General features: G+C 41.8%; 2 protein-coding genes across 2 annotated transcripts; both read left to right on the forward strand.

Annotated features, from left to right (window-relative positions):
• Nucleotides 1–119: 119 nt before the first annotated feature.
• Nucleotides 120–2,396, forward strand: RB195_018905 (uncharacterized protein; the record flags this gene model as incomplete). Its single annotated transcript, XM_064186532.1, has 1 exon — nt 120–2,396. One exon carries the CDS (start codon nt 120–122, stop codon nt 2,394–2,396), a length of 2,277 nt encoding a protein of 758 aa, XP_064042413.1.
• Nucleotides 2,397–3,140: 744 nt separating this feature from the next.
• On the forward strand, nt 3,141–11,982 carry RB195_018906 (uncharacterized protein; the record flags this gene model as incomplete). The annotated part of the gene is made up of 3 exons (XM_064186533.1): nt 3,141–3,259; nt 3,465–4,309; nt 11,708–11,982. The coding sequence occupies 3 exons, from the start codon at nt 3,141–3,143 to the stop codon at nt 11,980–11,982; spliced, it is 1,239 nt and encodes a 412-aa protein (XP_064042414.1).
• Between the last annotated feature and the right edge of the window lie 41 nt (nt 11,983–12,023).

Below are 12,023 nucleotides of genomic sequence, written 5' to 3' on the forward strand. Positions count from 1 at the left end.
TCCTGCGGCATAATGACACTAACGAGGTCACGTAATTGATTTGCGGAAAGTCAAAGTTTACTCCTAAAAAATGCCGGCAAACAACTCCAAGGTTAGAATTGCTTGGAATAGTTACTGGAATGGGATTGGGAAAGAGTATCTTACAAAATCTTGATCACAATATAGATCACTTCAATCTTGTCACTGATAGTGAAATTGCCCTACAATGGATTAATTCCTCTCGAAAACTTCCAACTTTCATAATCAATCAGAAAGACCGAATTGAAAAAATTAAATCTCAGGTTGAGAGCAAAGGAATTTCCGTGAACTTTTTCCATGTTCCAACACACACCAATCCAGCAGATGCAGGGACGCGAGGTCTTACATCATCTCAACTCGACTCACACAACTGGGTGAGAGGACCGCAATGGCTGGCTCTAGAGCCATCTAGCTGGAAACTACGCTCTATCGATACTTTGAATGGAAAAGAAATTATGGAAGAAATGGAAACATTTGAAAATCCCCATGTTGAAGAGTCTGAGAGTAATAATGATAATGCGAACTCAATGTTCGTAGATCTATCGAGATTTTCACGCTTCAGGACAGCGTTACGAACTGTATCTAAAGTTGCGAAAGTGCTGCACAAATGGATCAATCGATGTAATACTACTAGATTGACATCAATTGCAATATCTACAGTCTCGCACTTTGACCCGGAATCGCTAATTGACTGCGAAGAGATGCGCTTAAGTGAGAAATTAATCATAGCATCATTTCATAAGAATGTCAACATGAGAAAACTGCAAAAACGGTTTCCGAACCAAATAATCGTAAAAGATGAAAATGGAATCATAAGATACAAATCAAGAATTCGAAATGCAAATCTACCTTTAGATACAAAAATGCCTATTTATATCGATAATGACTCTGACCTTGTTAGACTCATTATTATAGACTTGCATTGCAACAATGCTCACTGTGGCAAAGATCACATACTGTCTCTGGCTAGACAGAAATATTGGATTCCGCAGCCATCAAGAGCAATTAAGAAGTACATAAAAGATTGTACTATTTGTAAGAGATGCCAAGGTATGCCTTTTGGAGCTCCAGAGATGCCACCACTACCATCAGATAGGGTGACAATAAGCAAACCGTTTCAAAACGTAGGATGTGATTTTATGGGACCATTTCTATCCAACAGGAATGAAAGGATGTATATATGTCTCTACGCCTGTCTTGCAATCAGAGCAATCCATTTGGAAGTGGTAGAAAGCCTCAGTACAGGAGCGTTTCTCAATAGTTTTATTCGATTTGTATCACGTAGAGGTGTACCTCTTTTAATGAGAACAGACTGTGGATCAAATTTCAAACTTGGTCAGAAAATAATTGAAAAGTTGTTCGAAAGTGATGAAACAACAGGGAATTCAGTAATGAATTACTATGCCTCGGAAGGCATTAGATGGATTTTTAACCCACCAGCATCTCCATGGATGGGTGGTGTATGGGAAAGGCTTGTTGGATCTGTGAAAAGAAGCTTCCAAGAGTCAGTTGGAAGAAAGAAACTGTCATTTGAACAGATGACTACTGTAGTCACTCGTATAGAGGCAGTTATAAACACACGTCCACTCACAAAACTCTCAGCAACTGATCTTTCTGAAATTTCACTCAGACCTATTGATTTTCTACAAGGAAATTTCAAATTCTCAATTCCAAACTCAGAAATGTCAAAACTCAGAAACGATCTCACATTTGAGCCAGAGTTGATACAGACAGCTGCTCAAGCTTACGAAGCGCTTGTATCTTCAGAAAACATTGCAACAAAGTTCTGGGAGAAATGGAACACTGAATATCTTACTATTTTACGTGACAGCCATAGATGTCAATTGAATCAGAAACGTCATGTGAGTAAAATCCCACAAGTCGGCGAAATTGTTTTGGTTGAACAGGAATTACTGCCCAGAGCACAATGGGTATACGGTAAAATAGAAGATTTAGTACGAAGCGCAGACGGCATGATAAGGTCCGCAAAAATTCTAATGCCTAGCCGCAAAATTTTGCAGAGACCAGTTAATAAAATATACCCTCTAGAAATTCGTTCAGTGCCTGACAACCAACAATCTGTTGAACGAAACTCTGAGATCATGGATAATGATATCCATATCCCAACCACAACTCAATCTAGGAATCATCTAGCGAGAACCTCCAAATCTCGCGCTTTAGACGTCATTCGAGAATTCGAAACAGACCTCGACAGATCGATGACACCTACATCTGCACGATCAACAGTATCCTGCCTAATAACGGCAATGTTATCCTTGTTTCTAATCAACCCTGGTAATGCGCAACCAAACACCAGTATTACTTGTAATGAAGGTATCGCGTTTATTACACCTCCTAGAGGACAATTCGAATTGTGATTTGATCATGAATGCAAGTCATTCAAAAATGTTACGGAAGAAATTAGGTATACTCTTCCTGTTTCACCATTGGACAAGCCTGTAACGGTAAAACTACGTTTCTACTTGAGAAACGAAGTAATAACAATGTGAGCGTCATGAATTTTGCGCAGCATCTTCAACAATATTGAGTAGAGCACTCTTAGGAAATCCACATTGTTGGCCATTTGGCGCCATTCTTACTGTATCCATAATCTTGTATTCTATTCCCGTAGCAATGATTGGTATGGTGTGGTCCATACGCAAATGCCGAAAACAAAGGCGGAGAAGTACTAATGTACAAATTGAGTGCGAACTGAGTACGTTCAAACCATCTCCTCTAATTGCAAACACTTTAATAGTAGTCACTTTGTTCACTTTAGCATTCAAAAGTGCTACATTCGCTTGTCAACATGGTTACACAAGGCACACCGCAGAAATGGTGTGCACGTCAAGAGGCAAATGTCTATTCGAATTGAGACAAGAAATACTCTTTAACAGAATTCATTCAGAAATCTGTATTCAAATCAACCACTTAAATACTACAGTGGGTATGATAAGAATGAAAATAACGGCATAAAACTCAATTGCAGCAAACTTTCATTTTTCTTCACAAGAGACACGATGCACAAATTTTTTCGCACCACGAGATGCGCTCAGATGGGATCCTGCACACAAAATATTTGTAATAGAATGTATCCAAATAATACTATACCAGATTTAGATATGGCCTCAAAGTATCCAGGATACATTGCATGTGAAGAAACATGCGGCGGTATTGTCTGCGGATATCTTCTCCCAAATGCCAGCATGCTCATTCTTGCGTCTGGCGCAAGTACCAAAAAGTAAGTCAGTGTTTGAAATAGTGCGCTGCATGGAGTGGACGCCAACAGTGCAGGTCGACATTGAAATAACGACGTATCCTATGTCACTCACAAGTACACTGAGCTATCGATTACCGCAGTTTCAATTCAAAAACCACATTTTCCTCTAACGGACAGAAGATTCGGTTTCCGAAAACGGGGCACTAATGTTGCCAAACGATTTTAGTCTCCCTGTGGAATGCGAGTTATATATCCAAGCGAAAGAAGAATTTTCAAAATACGAAAATCACATGGTTTGTACTTGTGAAAATCTAAAGGCTCCTAGAGGATGCAAGTGTCCACTAGGTTCTATTAGGAACCTGCGTGAAGAGATCACAAATGTACTTCCCATTAAAACCCCATTCACAGAAATAAGGTTAGAAGAAGGAAATATCAACGCCTATACTCATCAACACGAAACCACTATTGTTCTTGAGTCAAGCCTTATGTTCAACAGCGCGCATTACATCATAGAACAATCTTGTGATGTAACATTTGAAGAAATAAAAGGCTGCTATAATTGCCTTGAAGGAGCACAAGTTAAAGTCTCGTGCATAACTCGCATCAATGCCTGGGCAACTGTCCAGTGCGAATCTCAAATGTTCTCCATCGAATGTGGACCATCGAACAAAACTAATGTAGTATATCTGGAGTTTAGTAACGCTCTGATACAGCAAAAGTGTTATACGTCTTGCAATGGGCATGAAATCACATTTGATCTACATGGAACACTTGTATACCATCCCAGAAGTAAGAGAAGCCAGGTTTATTCCGAAGAAAATAGCAGAGAAAGCTCAAGCGAATACTTTGGAAAATTTGATCTACCTGATCTTCAGCCACTCTTGAAAGTTCTTAAAGAACACTGGAATTTGTTCCTTGGAACGCTAGGTGCCATGGCAATAACAATAGGGATCACCTATGTGCTGGGCCCACCAGCCCACCTTATACTATTGATAAAAATTGTCGTTACACTGCTAAAAACTGCTGTTTCCATAACAATTCTTCTACTGAAACTGCTTTGCGCCTGCGCAGGTAGGTGCTGCACAGCACTTCAAATACACAGTTCGTAATACGAAAGACTACGGCATCAACTGCGTGCATTGTGGTTTACCGCATATCATGCTTTTGATCAGCATCCGCGGTCTTCCAACCATTTTCTACTCGTCTCCGTCCAACCCAACTGCAAGGTCACCACTCGTCAACTCAAGAAAATATTGGACTCGACATTCTCCGGGAAAGAAGATTCGGAAAACTACATGCTACTACGATATATTTCATTATGCAATGTATATATATATATATATATATATACTTTTTTGCTGTGTCGCCGGAGTGTTCCGACCTCGGAACACGACCTTTGATAGTTTATTGTTCGACGCGATACTGTCCCCTCCTTGCCGACCATATGGCAAGGAGGCGGCGGGTTTGTGAGCATCTCGTTCATGTACTAGCCGGAGCAGGCCGGCATTCTTCTGTGTTCTTGACTTTCTGTATTTTGATAAATATTCAACCACTGAACCACTGCATTTTTCTTGGGTATAAATCCCATATTTCGTGAGCCAATCTCACACGCACACCATAGGTCTAATTTCTTCTGCGAGGTATCCCAGAAATTATCGAAAAGATTATCGCTGTTCTGCTGTATTATTTTAAAGACCTAGTCTTCCGCCCAAAATTTATGTAGAGTGTTGTATGATCTGCTCCCACAGTTGCTGTCCGTGATATCAACTGGTTAATACTCAGTGAGGATAGTTTTCGAGCTTAGTTATATGAACACTTTCAGAACGGCGGAATGTAAAACGAAAAATGGAAGTACACGGGCATGTGGTGGTAAATCGAAAATTAAAAACTTACGTAATGTCATGAGATGACAGCAGAATGAACGATTGTACTAAATAAACATGTACAAGGTTATTAAGAGTGATTTTACAACTCCGAACGCTTCGGAACTTTTCTTAGTGCACACTACTCTGTAAACTTGACTAAGAATGCGAAAATCGACAAAGTGTATGGTAAGGTCAAAACGACATGATGCACGCACAAAATTACGTACTCGGCTTCTTTCGAGACGCTTCAGTGGAGCGTAGTGGCTAGCAGCGTGGTGAAACCCTTGTTGGCACCACCCATCGCTGCAGTTCGCGGTCCCGCCTCGGTTCCAACTACTGCCTCCACCGCGCCGTTTCGAGCGCGTACGCAAATGCACCGCAACCACACTCGAGATTCATGTCGTTTTGACCCGACTATATGCAATGCAGATTTTAAAAAAAGAATGTGTATAGCCGGGTAAAACGACTTGAAGCACGAAAAGTTGCGTAAGCATCTGCGCTCGGAGCGGTGCGGTAGAGACAGCCGTTGGAATTGAGGAGGGACTATGGCAAACTGCAAAAATGGGTGGCGGTAGAGAAGATCTTTGCACGATCTCAACCGCCACGCTCCACCGCCTCGCTTCGAACGCTGCCGCTTACGCGAGTGTCTGCGCTACGTGTCGTTTGACCCAACTATACACATTTTAGGTACTGAAAAAAGATGGCACGAAAAACAACCAGAAATCATAGGTCATATTGTTCTATCAAATTTTCCAGGTATAAAAGTGAGAAACTACCTAAATAGTCGTAACCAGTGATCTTCAGGAGTCGGAAGGACCAACATAAAAAAAAACAGTTCACATAAAAAGTTGTTCCCACCTAAACGGCTTGCGAGGCAACCAAAAAAGATGGGAACTGGATTATGAAGTTCCTATCCACTAAAATTCAAACGTGAGCATGCACTATTTAATTTGAGAAACCGTTAGACGCCGAATGTACACCAAAAAGAATGCGAGAAAAAGTTTGAAATTTTGAGATGTTGGAGATTTTTCGGGCTAGAGTTATTGAAGTTTAAATAATGTATGAATTATGCGTCTTCTCACTACGACCTCCGTCAATGTTTTCTTAGATTATACAGGAAGAAGAACATCTGCAATATCCACTTCGACCCATGCATAGGTTTGAGCCTAAATTTGAAAAAAATATCCGCCGTGGGATGACGAAATACGAGAAATTTTAAGAAAAAAAAACACGAGAATATAACAACTCGGGAAAGAAGAGCAAAAAAAGGAGTAAAATTAAGCTCGAGATCGTAATCTATCAAAACTATTATGAGAATAAAGGAAGCAAGAATTGCTGACTGACTCCTGGGTTCATCGGAAAATTAAGACTACTTTTGTTCCTGCATCAGTCTGTCCCGTTTCGTTACAAATTTCCAGTCGTCTTTGCTGTCAGACGTTACATACATAGCCGTGCTTCTGTGAGACTCAGTGTGAACTGAAGGCATTCATTAGATAGATAACTAAAAACTAACATAACGCCCAACGCCAACTATGTTGAGTGATGCGTCTCTATGGCAGGAAAAATATGTTTAATATCGGAAATGTAAATACTTGTTAACTTACCAAAGCAACGGTCAGAATTTCTCACGTGTTGTATCTTTTTTTATAGGCGGATATCACCTCAGAAATTGCATGCGAGTGAAGTGAGAGCGTATACTATTTTAACAGCTGCTAACAAAAGATGATTATGCATTTTAAGGGGGATTTTATTCAGCGATTGCTGAAATACCGTCTACTCTTAGTTTGCCCCCCCCCCTCAGATTGGCGATCCAGGTAAAAATTCATTAAAAGAACACTGTTTCTTTAGAGAGGACTTAAAGAAATCTGTACCACCCCAGATTCGTGGGATTTCGGGTGGAATATTCGTATACAGGATCGTAGATTATTGAGAGAAGAGTGATTGCGTTCATTTCTTCTTAATTGCCGTAAAAACAGCCCGGAAGATACAGCTTCAAGCATTCCGGCGCACTATTTTCTACAACGAGTTCGGCTGCAGCCTTGTGCGCGCACCGCATCTTCCGGGCTGTTTTTTACGGCAACTAGAAAGAAATGGATGGAATCACACCCCTCTCCATAATCTGCTATCCCGTTACGAATACTCCACCTGAAATCCGTACCACCTCAGATTCGTGAGGTGATGCCTTTAAGCAAAGTGGAAAATAAGCTCTGGAAATATATTAGATGGTTCGGAATATAATGCACGATTTTGATCTGTAAGTTAAAAGCGGTATATCAAGGCTCAGAGAAAACGTTATTAATCGAAATGAAAGACATTAGAATCTAAATGTTTTTGCCAACGAGAAGCGAGTTCACTTATTTCGGTTGCATGAAGTTCAGCGGCTCTGGAGGTGATGAAGACAGTGAAAGCAACAAATATTTATCAGTGAAGTACCGCTAATCAGTATCCTTGAAGTCAACAAAGAACGGCGCAGATATTTGCAGTTTTTCCAAACTTAGATTTCTTCTTGTTCTTTTTCAGTCTGTGACTCGGTGGTGGGGTACATTAAAGGTGAAGTACCACACTGCTTTTAGAAAATTGATTTTGCACCTACACTCACTTGCTAGTATCACCTCCATACTAAATATGGCAAGAGTTTCACAGCATATCACTAACACCAGAACGGAAAGACTCTCAGGAGCATAAAATTTCGATCTTCTCTGAATCTCGGCATGAAGTGCAACTTGTAGATTATAAATATGAAGCAAAAGCCAAGATTGTTAACATTCCCTATTATGAGTGAAGTTTCGGCGTCGTCACCTTCGTCAGAACCATATTTAGTAAGTATTTAGGAAAGTCAGAACGTTTGTAACATATCCTCTCAAATGCCTCATCCAGAACAAGTCATCGTTTCCTAAGGTGTTACAAAAACAAAAACCAAAAAAGCCCACAATGTTGTGCCTACCCAAGTAACCACGTCACTGTGATGTTAGCGGGCCTCCGCGTTGTAGAATCGCTCCACTGGTACTAATAAAGATGCGACCCACATAAAGGAGAAACCTGCATCTCCATAACATTGTATCCGATGAGCTCCGAGAATGGTCTTTGCGTTCGAGGGTTTCATCCTATTTCAATGTTCTGTAACACGAACACAAAGTATTCGCCAATGCTTTGCTTGCCACTTGTTTTGTCCGAAATTAGATAGACGACACGATAGACCATCGATCATGCTGCCGGCCTCCTTTCGAAATGTGCATATTACACAGTCAATACTTGAGGAGAAGCGATCGCACATTTTATCTCGAGTTAATTGCTTCTTGTGATTTGTGGGAGAACTTTCACTTCGAGGTTGCACCTTACCAAACTAGTCGGTATCGCTCTACTCAAGTCATACGTTATGAAAGACGAGCAGAAACTGATCTTTTTCAAGTAATCTACAGCTACGTCCCAGATCAACAACGTAACCGTTGGAATTTGCCATCGTTGCGCTACATTGACTGCATTGATTCGCTTGGGCATCAGATGTCATCCTTACGGCTGCCCCAAACACATTTCCAATGAATGATTTCTTGACTTTCAAGGAGTGAGCGGAAAGCCCTTCTGATGCGGTCCCTTGGTTTTTCGTTTCGGATGTAATATCTTATAAGACGATATCTTGTCAATGGATGAGGCATTTGAGAAGATAGGGTGCGTATAGTTAGGTACCCGCAGCCGATTATCTGAAGCCGGATAAGTGCCTGCAGAAGAGGCTGTCGGGAGGCCAGAGCGGGCATATGTTGAGCTACCTGTGATCACTAAGCCACGCCCATCCTCTGCTGACGCTGCGCAGCGCAATTAATCGCCGTTGCCAGTCGTTTTCCCTAATGATCAGCTGTCACAGCGGCTGCGGGTACCTAACGACCGCCCCCCTGAGAAGATATGTTACAAATGTCCAGCCTTTCCAGGCTTAAACAGAGGCGACGACGACGAAACGTTGGCCGTGATACGGAGTGTTAACAATCTTGGCTCTTGCTTCACACTAATAATAGGAAAAAACCTCACTAAGGTAGTTTTTTTTTAACGTCATACTTCTTCTTCACGATTTCATTGGCCATCAAACTTCTTTTCTTTGGTTCCCCTTTTTTGCGTCAGTGCGTCACCCTATTGGCTTGTTTTACCGTCTTCTGATTCCGAAGTACCAACTTCTGTCGACATCCTAACGAGCCATATCAACAATATATAAGCCCGATGAGTAAAAGGAGTGAGAAATAGAGACACACATGCACACATTGACACACACACACATACACATAAACATACTCACCTATTCATATGCGCCGTCGATCGGTGATGAGGAGGATTGCCTGTCATCACGCGTCGACACAACACGTTCGACGGCGACTATGAAATATACTGTCCAAGTCACAGTTACTAGTATGGATGCGTGTTCGATTAAGAGTGGGTAGAGGAAACAAAATTTGTGTGCCATGCTTAGAAAGATTGTACGCAAACTTAAGTGGCCACCGGTCCTGACCATTGAGAACTGCGGCGCCTCCTTCACATATGCAAAGACCAACTGCTGAAGTGGGTGAGAGCTAATAACTGAGATTTTCAACTTGTCGCCTTCTTCTAGACTGAAACTAGGAAGAGTAAACCGACTAAAGACATCCTGCCTCCTGCGATATTGTGTGTCCAAACCTTCACAACCACAGTAATCAACCTCTTAAAAAGAGGTGAAATCCATTTCTGTTCTCTCCAAACTTACTAACAACCCTGAGATCGATCAAGAATAAACAAAATGTCAGTGACTGCAGTGCCACTATCAGAGGGCAACTAATTCATCAAAATCTGACCGTAGTCATTTCGCGATAGAAAGGTAGTGGACGTTTTCGACTTTTTTTTTTACAAGTTTTCAAGCAGTCCGGGGCTACTTCCATAGTTATTTCATACGCCAAGAACACATGCAGCATACATACACCATACGAATTAAATTGGTGAAAGATTTTTGGAACAAAATCTGAATAAACTAAAACTGCTTCTTGTGGCTAACCTATGCCTTCTCAAATATGAAAACTTTAAGAATTCGGTTTACTGAACACCGGTATGTCGTAAAGCTTGTTTATGAATGCAGTTTTCGTTGAGAAGGTTCCAATGATTTTCGAAATTGCTCAAAATGGAACCAAGAGTCACAAGAAAACCATTTCCGAAATTGTTCGGAAATGGTTTCCAAAGATCGGTTTTTAATAGTTGCGAAAATAAGCGTATATGGGAGGAGAAGAGGACAAATTTCGATCTCGAAAGCTTTCAAAAAGTACGGCTTCGCTGTGATTCTGCTATCTCTGCACGATTCCACGTTGATTTCGATACGGTCACAATTGGCTTAGTAGGCTAGGAAATAGGAGGCGACAATTGGCCTACCGGACGTGTTGATTGGCTTCTCCGCGCAGCAAAAAAGTCGACTTGCAGCGAGCAATATTTTGAAAGGATAAATTGGTTATTTCGCCACGTATAGTATTGCGGCTGGACTCACGACATAAGTTAACGCTGTGAGCATCACGGTTGATGCTATTGCCAAAAAGGTTTGCAATGTTTTGCTAAAGCGTTGACCATAGAAATTACATCAAGCGTACTCCAGTCTGAAAACCACTGGCTTCTGGTCGCGATATAGCGATTCAAAGGCACGGAGACTACTGTGGTAGGATCGCCTATCTCCGAAGTGTGAAAGTCACAGGAGGGAAACTGACCAAATGTGTCCCAACGGCTCAGATGGAAGGTGGAAATTTGAACATAGCCTTCTTGGGCCGAGAAGTTCGATTAAAGTCACCATACCAGGAATCTGACGTGCTGAGGAAACCCGCGCGAAAAGCTAGAGAAAGAGTGGTAGATTGCGGGATCCGAAGTAGTTCCGCTAATCTCTCCCTAGTCGTCGTAAACATTGGCATGTTACCCCACTGCTCACGACCTTGGAACGGTGTTGGAAACAGCTGCTCGAGGTGCAGGAAAAACGATGATGCTATTGAATAAATGTTTTCATGATGTGATGTCGTGCAGCTGGGCGTAACGAACAATAAAGACCAGCGGAACCAACATTGTGTGTCATATGTACGAGTGAGTGCGAGTCGATTGCAAAGATTGTGAAATCCAGGACGGAACGAAACTGATGATTGTCGAAATAGTCGAGAACCGCGACACCGCCACTCTGCAACACGTCGCAATTTCTTCAATCAAAGTCAGACGAATTCTTACTCACTTGAGGGTCTCAATCGAGAGAGAAGATTTGCCGATGACACGGTTTCAAAGAGGATGCTTAGGATTGTACTTCCTCCAGGTTTTGTAGAAGTGATAATATCACATCCGGAATCTTTGTACGAACTGTAGCAGTTGATTTCAGCATGTATCATATCCGTTGATGGGAACATTCAAATCAGACAACTTTCTTTTAGGTTGTACCTAACCTAACCGCACTCCTCACGGCCGCTAAAGACAGACTTTTGCTGGCTGACCCAAAGCTCACTTTTGATGAACGCAAGAGAATAAGAAACGAATTACGAAGACGAAATGAGAAACGAACAGGACCGTTCCGTTTTGCAAAAACTGTGTTCACATTCAAAATTTCCAATATGTTAAATGCTATAATCGTGTCCAGCATCTGAAGTTATCCTAGAAGAGCCTCATCGACCTCAAAAATCGGGTCCCCTGGCCCATTCGACTACCTTAGCACTGATTTCGCAGATGGTTGTTCACATACCATACTTCCTTGCCAACAGAATTGCGCAACGGAATCAAGACACACCATTCTGCGAACGTTCAAGGACGCATTTGCGCAGAAACGCTTTGTCCTACGACGACTTTGCTGCTCCGCCTACTCGCTCATCATGCTGGGCGTGCGGAGTTGTTTGCTCTCACTGTCGGGTAGCATAGAAGGTGCCTGAGCTAGGTGTTGGAGTGGAATCACTTTCAGG

This window comes from Necator americanus, chromosome II (assembly GCF_031761385.1).
Source record: "Necator americanus strain Aroian chromosome II, whole genome shotgun sequence".
Taxonomy (NCBI): domain Eukaryota; kingdom Metazoa; phylum Nematoda; class Chromadorea; order Rhabditida; family Ancylostomatidae; genus Necator; species Necator americanus.